The 23,971-nt window shown below is 41.2% G+C and overlaps 3 protein-coding genes and 1 pseudogene across 10 annotated transcripts; all 4 read left to right on the top strand.

The window, feature by feature from the left end:
- The first annotated feature begins 244 nt into the window (after positions 1–244).
- LOC114766542 (high choriolytic enzyme 1-like) lies at positions 245–1,655 on the top strand. 5 transcript variants are annotated; one of them, XM_028957366.1, is made up of 7 exons: positions 245–298; positions 412–472; positions 559–699; positions 792–909; positions 1,038–1,216; positions 1,306–1,387; positions 1,520–1,655. In XM_028957366.1, exons 1-7 carry the CDS (start codon positions 245–247, stop codon positions 1,653–1,655), a joined length of 771 nt encoding a protein of 256 aa, XP_028813199.1. The 5 variants fall into 5 exon arrangements, with proteins under 5 accessions (XP_028813199.1, XP_028813198.1, XP_028813197.1 ...); XM_028957365.1 differs by having other exon boundaries at positions 245–313; XM_028957364.1 differs by having other exon boundaries at positions 245–313; positions 409–472.
- A 4,619-nt stretch (positions 1,656–6,274) lies between these two features.
- Positions 6,275–7,679, top strand: LOC114766533 (high choriolytic enzyme 1-like). Of its 4 annotated transcripts, none has more exons than XM_028957349.1 (7): positions 6,275–6,328; positions 6,441–6,501; positions 6,588–6,728; positions 6,822–6,939; positions 7,063–7,241; positions 7,330–7,411; positions 7,544–7,679. In XM_028957349.1, exons 1-7 carry the CDS (start codon positions 6,275–6,277, stop codon positions 7,677–7,679), a joined length of 771 nt encoding a protein of 256 aa, XP_028813182.1. The 4 variants fall into 4 exon arrangements, with proteins under 4 accessions (XP_028813182.1, XP_028813181.1, XP_028813180.1 ...); XM_028957348.1 differs by having other exon boundaries at positions 6,275–6,343; XM_028957347.1 differs by having other exon boundaries at positions 6,275–6,343; positions 6,438–6,501.
- Positions 7,680–12,258: 4,579 nt separating this feature from the next.
- On the top strand, positions 12,259–13,663 carry LOC114766529 (high choriolytic enzyme 1-like). The gene is made up of 7 exons (XM_028957336.1): positions 12,259–12,327; positions 12,404–12,485; positions 12,572–12,712; positions 12,806–12,923; positions 13,047–13,225; positions 13,314–13,395; positions 13,528–13,663. The coding sequence occupies exons 1-7, from the start codon at positions 12,259–12,261 to the stop codon at positions 13,661–13,663; spliced, it is 807 nt and encodes a 268-aa protein (XP_028813169.1).
- A 4,576-nt stretch (positions 13,664–18,239) lies between these two features.
- LOC114766534 (high choriolytic enzyme 1-like) lies at positions 18,240–19,643 on the top strand (annotated as a pseudogene).
- Positions 19,644–23,971: the final 4,328 nt, after the last annotated feature.

Genomic DNA, 23,971 nt, shown 5'->3' with positions numbered 1-23,971 from the left:
GAAAACAAATGGCTCTTTATGTTGGTCAGCTAAGAGTAGCACATTGGCTGTGAAATGTTGGACTTTTAGGCGAGGTGAGGTCCACCCTCTCAGAGCTTACTTTGGACACAGGACCCTGACAGAAACTGTAATCCCTGTTGAGACACACCTGAAGAAGTCTTGTATAAAAGCTGTTGTGTGACAAGACACAGACACCCAGCCGTGGTGAGGGACCAGTCCTGATCATCTCCATCACAGAAGCAACATGGACCACACAGCCGTTGTCTCTGTTCTAGTGCTGCTACTCAGCGTCTCCCATGCTCTTCCTCTTCTGGTACGAATCTCTTTAACTCCTCAAACTAAACACTCTAATATGAAATTAAAAAAGAACTTATTACGTTTTATTTATAGAATGAATGGAATAATGAGGAGATTCAAAAAGATCTTGGCAGACCGCTGGATATCACAACTAGGATTCTAATTGCCAACAATGGTTTGTCTTTTCAACAATAGTTAATGTCCTGTTAATACTGATTTAAATGTGGTTTCAGCACCTTTATGTCTCTTGTTACTTTCTAGGATCTAGTGAGTGGTTGATTGAAGGAGATCTGGTTGTACCAAGAACCAGGAATGCTTTGATCTGCTTAACCAACAACTGTTTCTGGACGAAGTCCACCAATGGACTGGTTCCGGTGCCTTATGTATTGAGTTCTGCCTTCTGTAAGTGGGACTATCTGGTCAAAATTCAATTGTTTTACATTGTTGCCATTGTACATGCATTATAATGACAATTTCATTTTTACATCATCAAGCGAGCTCTGATCAGCAGATGATCGCCACTGCCATGAACACCTTCCACACAAAAACCTGCATTCGGTTTGTTCCTCGCACAACTCAGACAGATTACCTGAGCATTGAGAGCAAAAATGGGTGAGTTGGAGTGAATTTAGCAGTGATCATGATTAATAACTACAGAATATGCTCACAGACTTCAACAGCCTTCGTCTGCATGACAAGTCTCAGAAATATCTATTTTGGATCTTTCTATCTTCTCTCAGGTGCTACTCTTCTCTTGGAAGACAAGGGGGCCAACAGACAGTTTCTCTGAACACAAACGGCTGTATTTACAACGGCGTCATTCAGCATGAGCTCAACCACGCTCTAGGATTCTACCATGAGCACACGAGGAGCGACAGAGACCAGCACGTGACCATCAACTATGCGAACATCGTGCCAGGTTTTTCATCACAATAATCTAATATCAGTTCTGTAAAAGACATGGTTTTCAAACACGGCTGTTTCAGCACTTCTGCACTTTTTTAATAGGTATGGCCTACAATTTCGACAAACAAAACACCAACAACCAGAATACTCCCTATGACTACAGTTCAGTGATGCACTACGCAAAGTAAGACAAACTAGTCAACCAATCAGATTTACCATCAGCTAGACTTTAAATGTAATGTTATAGTTTTCTAATTAAGCAACACTACACTCATCCTTTACACATCATTTCAAGTAGTAAAATCTTCTTCTACAGAGATGCCTTCACTATTAAGTATGGACTGGACACTATCACTCCAATTCCTGACTCATCTGTCCCCATTGGACAGAGAGTGGACTTGTCTTCCATTGACATCCTTAGGATCAACAAACTGTATGGATGCTGTGAGTAAAGCCACCCTGTTTCACATTCTGAATCACAATGTAGAATCTGTGTCTGAAATAAATGTGTGAAGCATATTGGTGTTGATTTAAAGAGATAACATCACTACACCAGCACTAAAGCTCCGTACGTCCAACCTTTGTTACAGGAAACAGGAGAAACATGAACATGGAAAAGGATGGTTTCAGTCTGAAGAAATTTTCATCATATTTGCCTATTGTTAATGTCATGATGTCGGATGAAATGAAATGAAGGTCGTTTTAATGATTTTGATGTGAGCACCAAACATCTTGACATCAAGTTTAATCCAATAAACACCCTCGCTTGTAAAGTCTCTCATGTCTTTCATTGTTTCATCTTGTTGAAGCATAATGTTTTTGCCACTACAATATTGCAGCTGAAATGTGTTCCTCTATGGCTGAAACATGATAATTTATTGATCTAGACCAGAAGTCAATTTCTGGGCATTATGTTGTGCATGATTTCCTGAAATATTCTTACAGGGCCTTTTTAAGACATTAAATAAATTCCCAGTATAATCATCACAAGTGGCAAAGAACTTTTTTCTTACATGTAGGCCACTAGTGCTCCTCCAGAAAAAAATATAGATTGTTTTTACAAACTCAACAAGAGAGAATGAACCCAACAGTGTAACAGCATCTAATAAATCCAGTGATATTCTTCTTTAACATCAGTGTGAGTTGTCTGAGGTTCTGGAAATATATTGAGGTGCACCATTTTGCACAAATTTTACTACTTGAATGAAGAATGTTGGACATTCTCCATTCAGGAGAATTCAAGATGGCACAACGTAATCACTCCCCGCTAAGCATCGGAGGTCATCCCACCCCCAATCCTCACCATATTCTACAGAGGGTCTATACAGAGCATTCTCTGTGGCTGCATCACAGCCTTGTACGGGAACTGCAATGGTTCAGATCACAAGTCCCTCCAGAGCATTGTGAGGACTGCTGAAAAGATCATCGGGGTCTCTCTCCCCTCTGTGGCAGACATTTACAACACACGCTTCATCCGCAAAGCCACCTGCCTTGTGGATGACCCCACACACCCCTAACACACTCTCTTCTCCCACCACAGATCTGGCAAAAGGTTCCGTAGCATACAGACATCCACTGCCAGAATGGGGAACAGTTTCTTCCCTCAGGCCATTAGACTCCTCAACTAAAACTGTACACAATAACTCCGACTTCAAATTCTGCTGATGTCAAATTTACCCCCTGTCACGTCCTCGAGCTGATGGGGGAAGGAAGCGCACAGGCGGGACATAATGCAAACAATGATTTATTAACAATACAAATCAAACCGGTGCGATGGCTGAAAACAGAGGAAACAGAAAAGGAGAACGAAAACAGACTAGTAGGCATGTGGCGATTGCCAGAACTCAAAAACAACAGTACAGAACAGTTGCAAGGTCCACAAAAAATGTTGCAGCCGCTGGTGGGTGGCTGCATAGCGCCTTTTAACTGCAGTCCTGATTGGGCCCGTCAAACCTGACACACAAAATACTATTTTTTTTTTTTTTTTTACATTTAACTCTTTTCCGCATTTTGCAGATGTAAATAACAACCTCAGCATCTTGCACAATTAACCCTTGCTGCTAACCCAGATTCTGCACTCAGTCTATAATGAAACGTGAATATTTGGAAAATTGCACTGTGTTGTCTAGTCATGCGTAGTCTAGTCATGTCAAATTGTATTGTTGCACTTGTTTGTCTCGTGTATACTTATGTCCTGCAGTTGTGATGTCTCTCTTTTCTGCTCTGTGTTGCACCATGGTCCTGGAGGAACGATATTTCATTTCATTGTATACTGTATGGCTGGAATGATAATAAACCTTCTGAACTGAACTGAACAATGCAAATCTCAAATCAGTACTGCCAAACACGAGGGGACAACATGCTAGACCTTGTTTACACATACATCCAGCGTGTATACAAGGCTACACCCCACCCCCACTTTGTACAATTAAACCACATCTTTATACTTCTCACCCCAGCCTACAGACCCATCATCAGTTCAGACCAGCCATCGGAGAGAACGTGGCCCCAGGACTGTTCTGACTGCACAGACTGGGAGATGTTGAGAGATGCAGCCACCTATGACCACTTGGTGGATTTGGAGGAGTACACAACCTCAGTCACCAGCTACATCAGCAAATGTGTTGAGGATGTCACCGTCTGGAAGACCATCATCACCCGACAAAAACCACTGTCCTCTGTCTTTCCACGGGAGACATCAGGATGACTACTGCAGAAAGCAGCAGCACCAGACAACATACCTGGTTGTGTGCTGTGGCAGTGTGCTGACCAGCTTGCAGACATCTTCACAGATATCTTCAACACCTCGCTGAGTTCAGCTGTGGTACCTACATGCTTCAAAACCACCAAGATCATCCCAGTACCAAAGAAGTCAACTGTGTCCTGCCTCAAATATTAGCAGCCGAAAGCACTCACAACCATCATCATGAAGTGCTTGGAGAGGCTGGTTCTGAGGCACATGAACACCCAACTCCCACAGAATCTGGACCCACTTCAGTACGACTACCGGCCGAACCGATCCACAGACGATGCAATCTCGACTGCCCTTCGAGCAGCCCTCTCCCAACTAGACAAAAAAAGACACTTTCAATACTGTCATCCCTCAGAAGCTGGTAAGGAAGTTGGACCTGCTGGGAATAAGCTCTCCAGTCTGTAGCTGGATCTTGGACTTCCTAACAGACAGACCTCAGTCTGTGTCTATAGGAAATAACATCTCCAACGTCCTCAGACTGAGCACAGGTTCCCCACAGGGATGCTGCTCATCCCACTGCAGTTCACTCTGCTGACACAGGATTGTGCTGCACAGTACAGTTCCAACCACATCATCAAGTTCGCAGAAGACACAACAGTAGTGGGGCTCATCACCAACAACGATGAGTCAGAGAGGAGATAAAACATCTGGTGGATTGGTGCCAGAGCACCAACCTGACTCTCAATGTCACCAAGACCAAAGAGATGGTTGTCAACTTCAAGAAGAAACTGACTGTCCCCACACCACTGCACATCGATGGATCTGCTGTTGAAGTTCCTGGGTGTGCACAGACGACCTCTCCTGGAGCCTCAACACCACACAACACCACAACATATCCACTTTCAAGCTTCTTACATGATGTTGTATTGTTTGTCCTTGATCGGTGTACAGAAAATTTGACTATTTTCTTTTATAATCTGTACAGTATTTAAGTATTAGTATTAATTTTTAAAAATATTATTTTGAATATTCTTGTGTAATGTTACAATACTTGTGTATGTGTGTATGAACACTATTTCAATACACAGTATACAATCAATCTCTCTTGAATCTTTTAAATGTAAAATAAAGTATTGAGAGAACAGATATTGTCATTTTTATTGAAGATCACCTACCATTCCAACAAGAGTAATTTCTGATTCATGATGTGGTCTGGATGCTGATTAGAATGTTCAATCCAAAATCACCATCAGTTGTTGTGCTACAACTTTTTGTATTGACTTTCCAAAATAAAAGGAAGATGAGAGTGATTAGTTGTCACATGTGATATGCTACAGCACAGCAGCCAGTGCACACAATGAAATGTGGTCTCTATATTTAACTCATCCTCTTGTTGTAGCAATGGGCAGCCATGAAGACACCCAGAGAGCAGTGTGTGGGGACGATACTGTGCTCAGTAGCACCTTGGCAGTTTGGGATTTGAAATTGCAACCTTTTAATTTCGTGACCTCTTCCTTACACTCTAGGCCCCAGATTGTTTATTCATTAAATTAGAACCTTGTGTGTTTCTTTTTTTTATTTAATTTTATGATAGTCCACTTAAGACTTTTATGGACATAATTTGCATTCAAGGAGTAATTAACAAGTTGCATAATATCCCATATTACCACCCATATTAATGCATCCCTGAAAACTATATCTGTCCAGATAGTAGAGCTCACACATATTAATCATGTTTTTGTCTAGTGTCTTGCTAAAGTTGTATGATTGAAGCATCAACATTGTTAAATTCTACATAATTAATAGGATGTACGACTTTCAGGCTTCATGCTTATTATCAACATAAAAAAAACTTAAATAGATTTACTCTATTTTGTAGACTGATGCAGAAACATTCATTTTCACCTCTGTTTTCCAACTGTACAAAATATTGCTTCATCTGTAAAACACAAACATTATCGCCAGAAGCATTATACAGTTCGACTTGTCTTTGATGACTTAAGACTTTTTTTTAAAACCAATAGATATTTTCTAACACATCATTTCCACCAAACAATTTAAAATATTGTAAAGATCAAACAAAGCTGAATGTTACCTGAGCACTTAAGCCCCATCATCTTGAGGATCTTTGTATTTAAAACAAATGGCTCTTTATGTTGGTCAGCTAAGAGTAGCACATTGGCTGTGAAATGTTGGACTTTTAGGCGAGGTGAGGTCCACCCTCTCAGAGCTTACTTTGGACACAGGACCCTAACAGAAACTGTAATCCCTGTTGAGACACACCTGAACAAGTTTTGTATAAAAGCTGTTTTGTGACAAGACACAGACACCCAGCCGTGGTGAGGGACCAGTCCTGATCATCTCCATCACAGAAGCAACATGGACCACACAGCCGTTGTCTCTGTTCTAGTGCTGCTGCTCAGCGTCTCCCATGCTCTTCCTCTTCTGGTTAGAATCTCTTAACTCCTCAAACTAAACACTCTAATATGAAAATGGAAAAGAACTTATTAGGTTTTATTTATAGAACGAATGGAATAATGAGGAGATTCAAAAAGATCTTGGCAGACCGCTGGATATCACAACTAGGATTCTAACCGCCAACAATGGTTTGTCTTTTCAACAATAGTTAATGTCCTGTTAATACTGATTTAAATGTGGTTTCAGCACCTTTTTGTCTCTTGTTTCTTTCTAGGATCTAGTGAGTGGTTGATTGAAGGAGATCTGGTTGTACCAAGAACCAGGAATGCTTTGATCTGCTTAACCAACAACTGTTTCTGGACAAAGTCCACCAATGGACTGGTTCCGGTGCCTTATGTATTGAGCTCTGCCTTCTGTAAGTGGGACAATCTGGTCAGTAGTCAAATGATTTGCATTGTTACCATTGTACCATGCATCATAATGACAATTTTGTTTTTACACCATCAAGCAAGCTCTGATCAGCAGATGATCGCCACTGCCATGAACACCTTCCACACAAAAACCTGCATTCGGTTTGTTCCTCGCACAACTCAGACAGATTACCTGAGCATTGAGAGCAAAAATGGGTGAGTTGGAATGAATTTAGCAGTGATCATGATTAATAACTATAAGCTCACAGACTTCAACATCCTTCGTCTGCATGACAAGTCTCAGAAATATCTATTTTGGATCTTTCTATCTTCTCTCAGATGCTACTCTTCTCTTGGAAGACAAGGGGGCCAACAGACAGTTTCTCTGAACACAAACGGCTGTATTTACAACGGCGTCATTCAGCATGAGCTCAACCACGCTCTAGGATTCTACCATGAGCACACGAGGAGCGACAGAGACCAGCACGTGACCATCAACTATGCGAACATCGTGCCAGGTTTTTCATCACAATAATCTAATATCAGTTCTGTAAAGACATGGTTTTCAAACACGGCTGTTTCAGCACTTCTGCACTTTTTTAATAGGTATGGCCTACAATTTCGACAAACAAAACACCAACAACCAGAATACTCCCTATGACTACAGTTCAGTGATGCACTACGCAAAGTAAGACAAACTAGTCAACCAATCAGATTTACCATCAGCTAGACTTTAAATGTAATGTTATAGTTTTCTAATTAAGCAACACTACACTCATCCTTTACACATCATTTAAAGTAGTAAAATCTTCTTCTACAGAGATGCCTTCACTATTAAGTATGGACTGGACACTATCACTCCAATTCCTGACTCGTCTGTCCCCATTGGACAGAGAGTGGACTTGTCTTCCATTGACATCCTTAGGATCAACAAACTATATGGATGCTGTGAGTAAAGCCACCCTGTTTCACATTCTGAATCACAATGTAGAATCTGTGTCTGAAATAATTGTATGAAGCATATTGGTGTTGATTTAAAGCGATAACATCACTACACCAGCACTAAAGCTCCGTACGTCCAACCTTTGTTACAGGAAACAGGAGAAACATGAACATGGAAAAGGATGGTTTCAGTCTGAAGAAATTTTCATCATATTTGCTTATTGTTAATGTCATGATGTTGAATGAAATTAATTGATGTGTGCACCAGACATCTTGACATCAAGCTTAATCCAATAAACACCCTCGCTTGTAAAGTCTCTCATGTCTTTCATTGTTTCATCTTGTCGAAGCATAATGTTTTTGCCACTACAATATTGCAGCTAAAATGTGTTCCTCTATGGCTGAAACATGATAATTTATTGATCTAGACCAGGAGTCAATTTCTGGGCATTATGTTGTGCATGATTTCCTGAAATATTCTTACAGGGCCTTTTTAAGACATTAAATAAATTCCCAGTATAATCGTCACAAGTGGTAAAGAACTTTTTTCTTACATGTAGGCCACTAGTGCTCCTCCAGAAAAAAAATATAGATTGTTTTTACAAACTCAACAAGAGAGAATGAACCCAACAGTGTAACAGCATCTAATAAATCCAGTGATATTCTTCTTTAACATCAGTCTGAGTTGTCTGAGGTTCTGGAAATACATTGAGAAAAATTTTGGACAAATTTTACTACTTGAATGAAGAATGTTGGACATTCTCCATTCAGGAGAATTCAAGATGGCACAACGTGATCACTCCCTGCTAAGCATCGGAGGCTCCTTCCACCCCCAATCCTCACCATATTCCTCAGAGGGACTATACAGAGCATTCCTTGTGGCTGCATTACAGCCTTGTACAGGAATTGCAATGGTTCAGATCACAAGTCCCTCCAGAGCATTGTGAGGACTGCTGAAAAGATCATCGGGGTCTCTCTCCCCTCTGTGGCAGACATTTACAACACACGCTTCATCCGCAAAGCCACCTGCCTTGTGGATGACCCCACACACCCCTAACACACTCTCTTCTCCCACCACAGATCTGGCAAAAGGTTCCGTAGCATACAGACATCCACTGCCAGAATGGGGAACAGTTTCTTCCCTCAGGCCATTAGACTCCTCAACTAAAACTGTACACAATAACTCCGACTTCAAATTCTGCTGATGTCAAATTTACCCCCTGTCACGTCCTCGAGCTGATGGGGGAAGGGACATAATGCAAACAATGATTTATTAACAATACAAATCAAACCGGTGCTATGGCTGAAAACAGGGGAAACAGAAAGGGAGAACGAAAACAAGACTCGCAGGCATATGGCGATTGCCAGAACTCAAAAACAACAGTACAGAACAGTTGCAAGATCCACAAAGAATGTCGCAGCCGCTGGTGGGTGGCTGCATAGCGCCTTTTAACTGCAGTCCTGAACGGGCCCGTCAAACCTGACACACAAAATTCTATTTATTGTTAATTTATTTTACATTTAACTCTTTTCCGCATTTTGCACAATAACAACCTCAGCATCTTGCACAATCAACCCTTGCTGCTAACCCAGATACTGCACTCAGTCTAAAATTAAACTGTGAATATTTGGAAAATTGCACTGTGTTTTCTAGTCATGCGTAGTCTAGTCAGGTCAAATTGTATTGTTGCACTTGTTTGTCTCGTGTATACTTATGTCCTGCAATTGTGATGTCTCTCTGTTCTGCTCTGTGTTGCACCATGGTCCTGGAGGAACGATATTTCATTTCATTGTATACTGTATGGCTGGAATGATAATAAACCTTCTGAACTGAACTGAACAATGCAATCTCAAATCAGTACTGCCAAACACGAGGGGACAACATGCTAGACCTTGTTTACACATACATCCAGCGTGCATACAAGGCTACACCCCATCCCCACTTTGTACAATCAAACCACATCTCTATAATTCTCACCCCAGCCTACAGACCCATCAGCAGTTCAGACCAGCCATCGGAGAGAACGTGGCCCCTAGGACTGTTCTGACTGCACAGACTGGGAGACTGTTGAGAGATGCAGCCACCTATGACCACTTGGTGGATTTGGAGGAGTACACAACCTCAGTCACCAGCTACATCAGCAAATGTGTTGAGGATGTCACCGCCTGGAAGACCATCATCACCCGACAAAAACCACAGTCCTCTGTCTTTCCACGGGAGACATCAGGATGACTGCTGCAGAAAGCAGCAGCACCAGACAACATACCTGGTTGTGTGCTGTGGCAGTGTGCTGACCAGCTTGCAGACATCTTCACAGATATCTTCAACACCTCGCTGAGTTCAGCTGTGGTACCTACATGCTTCAAAACCACCAAGATCATCCCAGTACCAAAGAAGTCAACTGTGTCCTGCCTCAAATATTAGCAGCCGAAAGCACTCACAACCATCATCATGAAGTGCTTGGAGAGGCTGGTTCTGAAGCACATGAACACCCAACTCCCACAGAATCTGGACCCACTTCAGTACGACTACCGGCCGAACCGATCCACAGACGATGCAATCTCGACTGCCCTTCGAGCAGCCCTCTCCCAACTAGACAAAAAAAGACACTTACAATACTGTCATCCCTCAGAAGCTGGTAAGGAAGTTGGACCTGCTGGGAATAAGCTCTCCAGTCTGTAGCTGGATCTTGGACTTCCTAACAGACAGGCCTCAGTCTGTGTCTATAGGAAATAACATCTCCAAGGTCCTCAGACTGAGCACAGGTTCCCCACAGGGATGCTGCTCATCCCACTGCAGTTCACTCTGCTGACACAGGATTGTGCTGCACAGTACAGTTCCAACCACATCATCAAGTTCGCAGAAGACACAACAGTAGTGGGGCTCATCACCAACAACGATGAGTCAGAGAGGAGATAAAACATCTGGTGGATTGGTGCCGGAGCACCAACCTGACTCTCAATGTCACCAAGACCAAAGAGATGGTTGTCAACTTCAAGAAGAAACTGACTGTCCCCACACCACTGCACATCGATGGACCTGCTGTTGAAGTTCCTGGGTGTGCACAGACGACCTCTCCTGGAGCCTCAACACCACACAACACCACAACATATCCACTTTCAAGCTTCTTACATGATGTTGTATTGTTTGTCCTTGATCGGTGTACAGAAAATTTGACTATTTTCTTTTATAATCTGTACAGTATTTAAGTATTAGTATTAATTTTTAAAAATATTATTTTGAATATTCTTGTGTAATGTTACAATACTTGTGTATGTGTGTATGAACACTATTTCAATACACAGTATACAATCAATCTCTCTTGAATCTTTTAAATGTAAAATAAAGTATTGAGAGAACAGATATTGTCATTTTTATTGAAGATCACCTACCATTCCAACAAGAGTAATTTCTGATTCATGATGTGGTCTGGATGCTGATTAGAATGTTCAATCCAAAATCACCATCAGTTGTTGTGCTACAACTTTTTGTATTGACTTTCCAAAATAAAAGGAAGATGAGAGTGATTAGTTGTCACATGTGATATGCTACAGCACAGCAGCCAGTGCACACAATGAAATGTGGTCTCTATATTTAACTCATCCTCTTGTTGTAGCAATGGGCAGCCATGAAGACACCCAGAGAGCAGTGTGTGGGGACGATAGCTCAGTAGCACCTTGGCAGTTTGGGATTTGAAATTGCAACCTTTTAATTTCGTGACCTCTTCCTTACACTCTAGGCCCCAGATTGTTTATTCATTAAATTAGAACCTTGTGTGTTTCTTTTTTTTATTTAATTTTATGATAGTCCACTTAAGACTTTTATGGACATAATTTGCATTCAAGGAGTAATTAACAAGTTGCATAATATCCCATATTACCACCCATATTAATGCATCCCTGAAAACTATATCTGTCCAGATAGTAGAGCTCACACATATTAATCATGTTTTTGTCTAGTGTCTTGCTAAAGTTGTATGATTGAAGCATCAACATTGTTAAATTCTACATAATTAATAGGATGTACGACTTTCAGGCTTCATGCTTATTATCAACATAAAAAAAAACTTAAATAGATTTACTCTATTTTGTAGACTGATGCAGAAACATTCATTTTCACCTCTGTTTTCCAACTGTACAAAATATTGCTTCATCTGTAAAACACAAACATTATCGCCAGAAGCATTATACAGTTCGACTTGTCTTTGATGACCTAAGACTTTTTATAAAACCAATAGATATTTTCTAACACATCATTTCCACCAAACAATTAAAAATATTGTAAAGATCAAACAAAGCTGAATGTTACCTGAGCACTTAAGCCCCATCATCTTGAGGATCTTTGTATTTAAAACAAATGGCTCTTTATGTTGGTCAGCTAAGAGTAGCACATTGGCTGTGAAATGTTGGACTTTTAGGCGAGGTGAGGTCCACCCTCTCAGAGCTTACTTTGGACACAGGACCCTAACAGAAACTGTAATCCCTGTTGAGACACACCTGAACAAGTTTTGTATAAAAGCTGTTTTGTGACAAGACACAGACACCCAGCCGTGGTGAGGGACCAGTCCTGATCATCTCCATCACAGAAGCAGCATGGACCACACAGCCGTTGTCTCTGTTCTAGTGCTGCTGCTCAGCGTCTCCCATGCTCTTCCTCTTCTGGTAAGAATCTCTTAACTCCTCAAACTAAACACTCTAATATGAAAATGGAAAAGAACTTATTAGGTTTTATTTATAGAACGAATGGAATAATGAGGAGATTCAAAAAGATCTTGGCAGACCGCTGGATATCACAACTAGGATTCTAACCGCCAACAATGGTTTGTCTTTTCAACAATAGTTAATGTCCTGTTAATACTGATTTAAATGTGGTTTCAGCACCTTTTTGTCTCTTGTTTCTTTCTAGGATCTAGTGAGTGGTTGATTGAAGGAGATCTGGTTGTACCAAGAACCAGGAATGCTTTGATCTGCTTAACCAACAACTGTTTCTGGACAAAGTCCACCAATGGACTGGTTCCGGTGCCTTATGTATTGAGCTCTGCCTTCTGTAAGTGGGACAATCTGGTCAGTAGTCAAATGATTTGCATTGTTACCATTGTACCATGCATCATAATGACAATTTTGTTTTTACACCATCAAGCGAGCTCTGATCAGCAGATGATCGCCACTGCCATGAACACCTTCCACACAAAAACCTGCATTCGGTTTGTTCCTCGCACAACTCAGACAGATTACCTGAGCATTGAGAGCAAAAATGGGTGAGTTGGAGTGAATTTAGCAGTGATCATGATTAATAACTATAAGCTCACAGACTTCAACAGCCTTCGTCTGCATGACAAGTCTCAGAAATATCTATTTTGGATCTTTCTATCTTCTCTCAGATGCTACTCCTCTCTTGGAAGACAAGGGGGCCAACAGACAGTTTCTCTGAACACAAACGGCTGCATTTACAACGGCGTCATTCAGCATGAGCTCAACCACGCTCTAGGATTCTACCATGAGCACACGAGGAGCGACAGAGACCAGCACGTGACCATCAACTATGCGAACATCGTGCCAGGTTTTTCATCACAATAATCTAATATCAGTTCTGTAAAGACATGGTTTTCAAACACGGCTGTTTCAGCACTTCTGCACTTTTTTAATAGGTATGGCCTACAATTTCGACAAACAAAACACCAACAACCAGAATACTCCCTATGACTACAGTTCAGTGATGCACTACGCAAAGTAAGACAAACTAGTCAACCAATCAGATTTACCATCAGCTAGACTTTAAATGTAATGTTATAGTTTTCTAATTAAGCAACACTACACTCATCCTTTACACATCATTTAAAGTAGTAAAATCTTCTTCTACAGAGATGCCTTCACTATTAAGTATGGACTGGACACTATCACTCCAATTCCTGACTCGTCTGTCCCCATTGGACAGAGAGTGGACTTGTCTTCCATTGACATCCTTAGGATCAACAAACTATATGGATGCTGTGAGTAAAGCCACCCTGTTTCACATTCTGAATCACAATGTAGAATCTGTGTCTGAAATAATTGTATGAAGCATATTGGTGTTGATTTAAAGCAATAACATCACTACACCAGCACTAAAGCTCCGTACGTCCAACCTTTGTTACAGGAAACAGGAGAAACATGAACATGGAAAAGGATGGTTTCAGTTTGAAGAAATTTTCATCATATTTGCCTATTGTTAATGTCATGATGTTGAATGAAATTAATTGATGTGTGCACCAGACATCTTGACATCAAGCTTAATCCAATAAACACCCTCGCTTGTAAAGTCTCTCATGTCTTTCATTGTTTCATCTTGTCGAAGCATAATGTTTTTGCCACTACAATATTGCAGCTAAAATGTGTTCCTCTATGGCTGAAACATGATAATTTATTGATCTAGACCAGAAGTCAATTTCTGGGCATTATGTTGTGCATGATTTCCTGAAATATTCTTACAGGGCCTTTTTAAGACATTAAATAAATTCCCAGTATAATCGTCACAAGTGGTAAAGAACTTTTTTCTTACATGTAGGCCACTAGTGCTCCTCCAGAAAAAAAATATAGATTGTTTTTACAAACTCAACAAGAGAGAATGAACCCAACAGTGTAACAGCATCTAATAAATCCAGTGATATTCTTCTTTAACATCAGTCTGAGTTGTCTGAGGTTCTGGAAATACATTGAGAAAAATTTTGGACAAATTTTACTACTTGAATGAAGAATGTTGGACATTCTCCGTTCAGGAGAATTCAAGATGGCACAACGTGATCACTCCCTGCTAAGCATCGGAGGCTCCTTCCACCCCCAATCCTCACCATATTCCTCAGAGGGACTATACAGAGCATTCCTTGTGGCTGCATTACAGCCTTGTACAGGAACTGCAATGGTTCAGATCACAAGTCCCTCCAGAGCATTGTGAGGACTGCTGAAAAGATCATCGGGGTCTCTCTCCCCTCTGTGGCAGACATTTACAACACACGCTTCATCCGCAAAGCCACCTGCCTTGTGGATGACCCCACACACCCCTAACACACTCTCTTCTCCCACCACAGATCTGGCAAAAGGTTCCGTAGCATACAGACATCCACTGCCAGAATGGGGAACAATTTCTTCCCTCAGGCCATTAGACTCCTCAACTAAAACTGTACACAATAACTCCGACTTCAAATTCTGCTGATGTCAAATTTACCCCCTGTCACGTCCTCGAGCTGATGGGGGAAGGGACATAATGCAAACAATGATTTATTAACAATACAAATCAAACCGGTGCGATGGCTGAAAACAGGGGAAACAGAAAGGGAGAACGAAAGCAAGACTCGCAGGCATATGGCGATTGCCAGAACTCAAAAACAACAGTACAGAACAGTTGCAAGATCCACAAAGAATGTCGCAACCGCTGGTGGGTGGCTGCATAGCGCCTTTTAACTGCAGTCCTGAACGGGCCCGTCAAACCTGACACACAAAATTCTATTTATTGTTAATTTATTTTACATTTAACTCTTTTCCGCATTTTGCACAATAACAACCTCAGCATCTTGCACAATCAACCCTTGCTGCTAACCCAGATACTGCACTCAGTCTAAAATTAAACTGTGAATATTTGGAAAATTGCACTGTGTTTTCTAGTCATGCGTAGTCTAGTCAGGTCAAATTGTATTGTTGCACTTGTTTGTCTCGTGTATACTTATGTCCTGCAATTGTGATGTCTCTCTGTTCTGCTCTGTGTTGCACCATGGTCCTGGAGGAACTATATTTCATTTCATTGTATACTGTATGGCTGGAATGATAATAAACCTTCTGAACTGAACTGAACAATGCAAATCTCAAATCAGTACTGCCAAACACGAGGGGACAACATGCTAGACCTTGTTTACACATACATCCGGCGTGCATACAAGGCTACACCCCATCCCCACTTTGTACAATCAAACCACATCTCTATAATTCTCACCCCAGCCTACAGACCCATCAGCAGTTCAGACCAGCCATCGGAGAGAACGTGGCCCCAGGACTGTTCTGACTGCACAGACTGGGAGACGTTGAGAGATGCAGCCACCTATGACCACTTGGTGGATTTGGAGGAGTACACAACCTCAGTCACCAGCTACATCAGCAAATGTGTTGAGGATGTCACCGCCTGGAAGACCATCATCACCCGACAAAAACCACAGTCCTCTGTCTTTCCACGGGAGACATCAGGATGACTGCTGCAGAAAGCAGCAGCACCAGACAACATACCTGGTTGTGTGCTGTGGCAGTGTGCTGACCAGCTTGCAGACATCTTCACAGATATCTTCAACACCTCGCTGAGTTCAGCTGTGGTACCTACATGCTTCAAAACCACCAAGATCATCCCAGTACCAAAGAAGTCAACTGTGTCCTGCCTCAAATATTAGCAGCCGAAAGCACTCACAACCATCATCATGAAGTGCTTGGAGAGGCTGGTTCTGAAGCACATGAACACCCAACTCCCACAGAATCTGGACCCACTTCAGTACGACTACCGGCCGAACCGATCCACAGACGATGCAATCTCGACTGCCCTTCGAGCAGCCCTCTCCCAACTAGACAAAAAAAGACACTTACAATACTGTCATCCCTCAGAAGCTGGTAAGGAAGTTGGACCTGCTGGGAATAAGCTCTCCAGTCTGTAGCTGGATCTTGGACTTCCTAACAGACAGGCCTCAGTCTGTGTCTATAGGAAATAACATCTCCAAGGTCCTCAGACTGAGCACAGGTTCCCCACAGGGATGCTGCTCATCCCACTGCAGTTCACTCTGCTGACACAGGATTGTGCTGCACAGTACAGTTCCAACCACATCATCAAGTTCGCAGAAGACACAACAGTAGTGGGGCTCATCACCAACAACGATGAGTCAGAGAGGAGTTAAAACATCTGGTGGATTGGTGCCGGAGCACCAACCTGACTCTCAATGTCACCAAGACCAAAGAGATGGTTGTCAACTTCAAGAAGAAACTGACTGTCCCCACCCCACTGCACATCGATGGATCTGCTGTTGAAGTTCCTGGGTGTGCACAGACGACCTCTCCTGGAGCCTCAACACCACACAACACCACAACATATCCACTTTCAAGCTTCTTACATGATGTTGTATTGTTTGTCCTTGATCGGTGTACAGAAAATTTTACTATTTTCTTTTATAATCTGTACAGTATTTAAGTATTAGTATTAATTTTTAAAAATATTATTTTGAATATTCTTGTGTAATGTTACAATACTTGTGTATGTGTTTATGAACACTATTTCAATACACAGTATACAATCAATCTCTCTTTAATCTTTTAAATGTAAAATAAAGTATTGAGAGAACAGATATTGTCATTTTTATTGAAGATCACCTACCATTCCAACAAGAGTAATTTCTGATTCATGATGTGGTCTGGATGCTGATTAGAATGTTCAATCCAAAATCACCATCAGTTGTTGTGCTACAACTTTTTGTATTGACTTTCCAAAATAAAAGGAAGATGAGAGTGATTAGTTGTCACATGTGATATGCTACAGCACAGCAGCCAGTGCACACAATGAAATGTGGTCTCTATATTTAACTCATCCTCTTGTTGTAGCAATGGGCAGCCATGAAGACACCCAGAAAGCAGTGTGTGGGGACGATAGCTCAGTAGCACCTTGGCAGTTTGGGATTTGAAATTGCATCCTTTTAATTTCATGACCTCTTCCTTACACTCTAGGCCCCAGATTGTTTATTCATTAAATTAGAACCTTGTGTGTTTCTTTTTTTTATTTAATTTTATGATAGTCCACTTAAGACTTTTATGGACATAATTTGCATTCAAGGAGTAATTAACAAGTTGCATAATATCCCATATTACCACCCATATTAATGCATCCCTGAAAACTATATCTGTCCAGATAGTAGAGCTCACACATATTAATCATGTTTTTGTCTAGTGTCTTGCTAAAGTTGTATGATTGAAGCATCAACATTGTTAAATTCTACATAATTAATAGGATGTACGACTTTCAGGCTTCATGCTTATTATCAACATAAAAAAAACTTAAATAGATTTACTCTATTTTGTAGACTGATGCAGAAACATTCATTTTCACCTCTGTTTTCCAACTGTACAAAATATTGCTTCATCTGTAAAACACAAACATTATCGCCAGAAGCATTATACAGTTCGACTTGTCTTTGATGACCCAAGACTTTTATAAAACCAATAGATATTTTCTAACACATCATTTCCACCAAACAATTAAAAATATTGTAAAGATCAAACAAAGCTGAATGTTACCTGAGCACTTAAGCCCCATCATCTTGAGGATCTTTGTATTTAAAACAAATGGCTCTTTATGTTGGTCAGCTAAGAGTAGCACATTGGCTGTGAAATGTTGGACTTTTAGGCGAGGTGAGGTCCACCCTCTCAGAGCTTACTTTGGACACAGGACCCTAACAGAAACTGTAATCCCTGTTGAGACACACCTGAACAAGTTTTGTATAAAAGCTGTTTTGTGACAAGACACAGACACCCAGTCATGGTGAGGGACCAGTCCTGATCATCTCCATCACAGAAGCAGCATGGACCACACAGCCGTTGTCTCTGTTCTAGTGCTGCTGCTCAGCGTCTCCCATGCTCTTCCTCTTCTGGTAAGAATCTCTTAACTCCTCAAACTAAACACTCTAATATGAAAATGGAAAAGAACTTATTAGGTTTTATTTATAGAACGAATGGAATAATGAGGAGATTCAAAAGATCTTGGCAGACCGCTGGATATCACAACTAGGATTCTAACCGCCAACAATGGTTTGTCTTTTCAACAATAGTTAATGTCCTGTTAATACTGATTTAAATGTGGTTTCAGCACCTTTTTGTCTCTTGTTTCTTTCTAGGATCTAGTGAGTGGTTGATTGAAGGAGATCTGGTTGTACCAAGAACCAGGAATGCTTTGATCTGCTTAACCAACAACTGTTTCTGGACAAAGTCCACCAATGGACTGGTTCCGGTGCCTTATGTATTGAGCTCTGCCTTCTGTAAGTGGGACAATCTGGTCAGTAGTCAAATGATTTGCATTGTTACCATTGTACCATGCATCATAATGACAATTTTGTTTTTACACCATCAAGCGAGCTCTGATCAGCAGATGATCGCCACTGCCATGAACACCTTCCACACAAAAACCTGCATTCGGTTTGTTCCTCGCACAACTCAGACAGATTACCTGAGCATTGAGAGCAAAAATGGGTGAGTTGGAGTGAATTTAGCAGTGATCATGATTAATAACTATAAGCTCACAGACTTCAACAGCCTTCGTCTGCATGACAAGTCTCAGAAATATCTATTTTGGATCTTTCTATCTTCTCTCAGATGCTACTCCTCTCTTGGAAGACAAGGGGGCCAACAGACAGTTTCTCTGAACACAAACGGCTGCATTTACAACGGCGTCATTCAGCATGAGCTCAACCACGCTCTAGGATTCTACCATGAGCACACGAGGAGCGACAGAGACCAGCACGTGACCATCAACTATGCGAACATCGTGCCAGGTTTTTCATCACAATAATCTAATATCAGTTCTGTAAAGACATGGTTTTCAAACACGGCTGTTTCAGCACTTCTGCACTTTTTTAATAGGTATGGCCTACAATTTCGACAAACAAAACACCAACAACCAGAATACTCCCTATGACTACAGTTCAGTGATGCACTACGCAAAGTAAGACAAACTAGTCAACCAATCAGATTTACCATCAGCTAGACTTTAAATGTAATGTTATAGTTTTCTAATTAAGCAACACTACACTCATCCTTTACACATCATTTAAAGTAGTAAAATCTTCTTCTACAGAGATGCCTTCACTATTAAGTATGGACTGGACACTATCACTCCAATTCCTGACTCGTCTGTCCCCATTGGACAGAGAGTGGACTTGTCTTCCATTGACATCCTTAGGATCAACAAACTATATGGATGCTGTGAGTAAAGCCACCCTGTTTCACATTCTGAATCACAATGTAGAATCTGTGTCTGAAATAATTGTATGAAGCATATTGGTGTTGATTTAAAGCGATAACATCACTACACCAGCACTAAAGCTCCGTACGTCCAACCTTTGTTACAGGAAACAGGAGAAACATGAACATGGAAAAGGATGGTTTCAGTCTGAAGAAATTTTCATCATATTTGCCTATTGTTAATGTCATGATGTTGAATGAAATTAATTGATGTGTGCACCAGACATCTTGACATCAAGCTTAATCCAATAAACACCCTCGCTTGTAAAGTCTCTCATGTCTTTCATTGTTTCATCTTGTCGAAGCATAATGTTTTTGCCACTACAATATTGCAGCTAAAATGTGTTCCTCTATGGCTGAAACATGATAATTTATTGATCTAGACCAGAAGTCAATTTCTGGGCATTATGTTGTGCATGATTTCCTGAAATATTCTTACAGGGCCTTTTTAAGACATTAAATAAATTCCCAGTATAATCGTCACAAGTGGTAAAGAACTTTTTTCTTACATGTAGGCCACTAGTGCTCCTCCAGAAAAAAAATATAGATTGTTTTTACAAACTCAACAAGAGAGAATGAACCCAACAGTGTAACAGCATCTAATAAATCCAGTGATATTCTTCTTTAACATCAGTCTGAGTTGTCTGAGGTTCTGGAAATACATTGAGAAAAATTTTGGACAAATTTTACTACTTGAATGAAGAATGTTGGACATTCTCCGTTCAGGAGAATTCAAGATGGCACAACGTGATCACTCCCTGCTAAGCATCGGAGGCTCCTTCCACCCCCAATCCTCACCATATTCCTCAGAGGGACTATACAGAGCATTCCTTGTGGCTGCATTACAGCCTTGTACAGGAACTGCAATGGTTCAGATCACAAGTCCCTCCAGAGCATTGTGAGGACTGCTGAAAAGATCATCGGGGTCTCTCTCCCCTCTGTGGCAGACATTTACAACACACGCTTCATCCGCAAAGCCACCTGCCTTGTGGATGACCCCACACACCCCTAACACACTCTCTTCTCCCACCACAGATCTGGCAAAAGGTTCCGTAGCATACAGACATCCACTGCCAGAATGGGGAACAATTTCTTCCCTCAGGCCATTAGACTCCTCAACTAAAACTGTACACAATAACTCCGACTTCAAATTCTGCTGATGTCAAATTTACCCCCTGTCACGTCCTCGAGCTGATGGGGGAAGGGACATAATGCAAACAATGATTTATTAACAATACAAATCAAACCGGTGCGATGGCTGAAAACAGGGGAAACAGAAAGGGAGAACGAAAGCAAGACTCGCAGGCATATGGCGATTGCCAGAACTCAAAAACAACAGTACAGAACAGTTGCAAGATCCACAAAGAATGTCGCAACCGCTGGTGGGTGGCTGCATAGCGCCTTTTAACTGCAGTCCTGAACGGGCCCGTCAAACCTGACACACAAAATTCTATTTATTGTTAATTTATTTTACATTTAACTCTTTTCCGCATTTTGCACAATAACAACCTCAGCATCTTGCACAATCAACCCTTGCTGCTAACCCAGATACTGCACTCAGTCTAAAATTAAACTGTGAATATTTGGAAAATTGCACTGTGTTTTCTAGTCATGCGTAGTCTAGTCAGGTCAAATTGTATTGTTGCACTTGTTTGTCTCGTGTATACTTATGTCCTGCAATTGTGATGTCTCTCTGTTCTGCTCTGTGTTGCACCATGGTCCTGGAGGAACTATATTTCATTTCATTGTATACTGTATGGCTGGAATGATAATAAACCTTCTGAACTGAACTGAACAATGCAAATCTCAAATCAGTACTGCCAAACACGAGGGGACAACATGCTAGACCTTGTTTACACATACATCCGGCGTGCATACAAGGCTACACCCCATCCCCACTTTGTACAATCAAACCACATTTCTATAATTCTCACCCCAGCCTACAGACCCATCAGCAGTTCAGACCAGCCATCGGAGAGAACGTGGCCCCAGGACTGTTCTGACTGCACAGACTGGGAGACGTTGAGAGATGCAGCCACCTATGACCACTTGGTGGATTTGGAGGAGTACACAACCTCAGTCACCAGCTACATCAGCAAATGTGTTGAGGATGTCACCGCCTGGAAGACCATCATCACCCGACAAAAACCACAGTCCTCTGTCTTTCCACGGGAGACATCAGGATGACTGCTGCAGAAAGCAGCAGCACCAGACAACATACCTGGTTGTGTGCTGTGGCAGTGTGCTGACCAGCTTGCAGACATCTTCACAGATATCTTCAACACCTCGCTGAGTTCAGCTGTGGTACCTACATGCTTCAAAACCACCAAGATCATCCCAGTACCAAAGAAGTCAACTGTGTCCTGCCTCAAATATTAGCAGCCGAAAGCACTCACAACCATCATCATGAAGTGCTTGGAGAGGCTGGTTCTGAAGCACATGAACACCCAACTCCCACAGAATCTGGACCCACTTCAGTACGACTACCGGCCGAACCGATCCACAGACGATGCAATCTCGACTGCCCTTCGAGCAGCCCTCTCCCAACTAGACAAAAAAAGACACTTACAATACTGTCATCCCTCAGAAGCTGGTAAGGAAGTTGGACCTGCTGGGAATAAGCTCTCCAGTCTGTAGCTGGATCTTGGACTTCCTAACAGACAGGCCTCAGTCTGTGTCTATAGGAAATAACATCTCCAAGGTCCTCAGACTGAGCACAGGTTCCCCACAGGGATGCTGCTCATCCCACTGCAGTTCACTCTGCTGACACAGGATTGTGCTGCACAGTACAGTTCCAACCACATCATCAAGTTCGCAGAAGACACAACAGTAGTGGGGCTCATCACCAACAACGATGAGTCAGAGAGGAGTTAAAACATCTGGTGGATTGGTGCCGGAGCACCAACCTGACTCTCAATGTCACCAAGACCAAAGAGATGGTTGTCAACTTCAAGAAGAAACTGACTGTCCCCACCCCACTGCACATCGATGGATCTGCTGTTGAAGTTCCTGGGTGTGCACAGACGACCTCTCCTGGAGCCTCAACACCACACAACACCACAACATATCCACTTTCAAGCTTCTTACATGATGTTGTATTGTTTGTCCTTGATCGGTGTACAGAAAATTTTACTATTTTCTTTTATAATCTGTACAGTATTTAAGTATTAGTATTAATTTTTAAAAATATTATTTTGAATATTCTTGTGTAATGTTACAATACTTGTGTATGTGTTTATGAACACTATTTCAATACACAGTATACAATCAATCTCTCTTTAATCTTTTAAATGTAAAATAAAGTATTGAGAGAACAGATATTGTCATTTTTATTGAAGATCACCTACCATTCCAACAAGAGTAATTTCTGATTCATGATGTGGTCTGGATGCTGATTAGAATGTTCAATCCAAAATCACCATCAGTTGTTGTGCTACAACTTTTTGTATTGACTTTCCAAAATAAAAGGAAGATGAGAGTGATTAGTTGTCACATGTGATATGCTACAGCACAGCAGCCAGTGCACACAATGAAATGTGGTCTCTATATTTAACTCATCCTCTTGTTGTAGCAATGGGCAGCCATGAAGACACCCAGAAAGCAGTGTGTGGGGACGATAGCTCAGTAGCACCTTGGCAGTTTGGGATTTGAAATTGCATCCTTTTAATTTCATGACCTCTTCCTTACACTCTAGGCCCCAGATTGTTTATTCATTAAATTAGAACCTTGTGTGTTTCTTTTTTTTATTTAATTTTATGATAGTCCACTTAAGACTTTTATGGACATAATTTGCATTCAAGGAGTAATTAACAAGTTGCATAATATCCCATATTACCACCCATATTAATGCATCCCTGAAAACTATATCTGTCCAGATAGTAGAGCTCACACATATTAATCATGTTTTTGTCTAGTGTCTTGCTAAAGTTGTATGATTGAAGCATCAACATTGTTAAATTCTACATAATTAATAGGATGTACGACTTTCAGGCTTCATGCTTATTATCAACATAAAAAAAACTTAAATAGATTTACTCTATTTTGTAGACTGATGCAGAAACATTCATTTTCACCTCTGTTTTCCAACTGTACAAAATATTGCTTCATCTGTAAAACACAAACATTATCGCCAGAAGCATTATACAGTTCGACTTGTCTTTGATGACCCAAGACTTTTATAAAACCAATAGATATTTTCTAACACATCATTTCCACCAAACAATTAAAAATATTGTAAAGATCAAACAAAGCTGAATGTTACCTGAGCACTTAAGCCCCATCATCTTGAGGATCTTTG

The sequence above is a fragment of the Denticeps clupeoides genome, chromosome 17 (assembly GCF_900700375.1).
Source record: "Denticeps clupeoides chromosome 17, fDenClu1.1, whole genome shotgun sequence".
Lineage (NCBI taxonomy): Eukaryota > Metazoa > Chordata > Actinopteri > Clupeiformes > Denticipitidae > Denticeps > Denticeps clupeoides.
This window is presented reverse-complemented; position numbering and strand designations above follow the sequence as displayed.

What these genes read in the sequence shown, in the direction of transcription:
- LOC114766529 (XM_028957336.1), top strand. Translation starts at nt 12,259, where the DNA reads ATGGACCACACAGCCGTTGTCTCTGTTCTAGTGCTGCTGCTCAGCGTC. An exon ending in TGTATTGAGCTCTGCCTTCT is followed by an intron (nt 12,713 to 12,805) that starts GTAAGTGGGACA and finishes TACACCATCAAG; the next exon opens with CGAGCTCTGATCAGCAGATG. An exon ending in CTATGCGAACATCGTGCCAG is followed by an intron (nt 13,226 to 13,313) that starts GTTTTTCATCAC and finishes CTTTTTTAATAG; the next exon opens with GTATGGCCTACAATTTCGAC.
- LOC114766542 (XM_028957362.1), top strand. Translation starts at nt 245, where the DNA reads ATGGACCACACAGCCGTTGTCTCTGTTCTAGTGCTGCTACTCAGCGTC. An exon ending in AACTCCTCAAACTAAACACT is followed by an intron (nt 348 to 403) that starts CTAATATGAAAT and finishes ATGAATGGAATA; the next exon opens with ATGAGGAGATTCAAAAAGAT. An exon ending in AGCATTGAGAGCAAAAATGG is followed by an intron (nt 910 to 1,037) that starts GTGAGTTGGAGT and finishes ATCTTCTCTCAG; the next exon opens with GTGCTACTCTTCTCTTGGAA.
- LOC114766533 (XM_028957346.1), top strand. Translation starts at nt 6,275, where the DNA reads ATGGACCACACAGCCGTTGTCTCTGTTCTAGTGCTGCTGCTCAGCGTC. An exon ending in TGTATTGAGCTCTGCCTTCT is followed by an intron (nt 6,729 to 6,821) that starts GTAAGTGGGACA and finishes TACACCATCAAG; the next exon opens with CAAGCTCTGATCAGCAGATG. An exon ending in CTATGCGAACATCGTGCCAG is followed by an intron (nt 7,242 to 7,329) that starts GTTTTTCATCAC and finishes CTTTTTTAATAG; the next exon opens with GTATGGCCTACAATTTCGAC.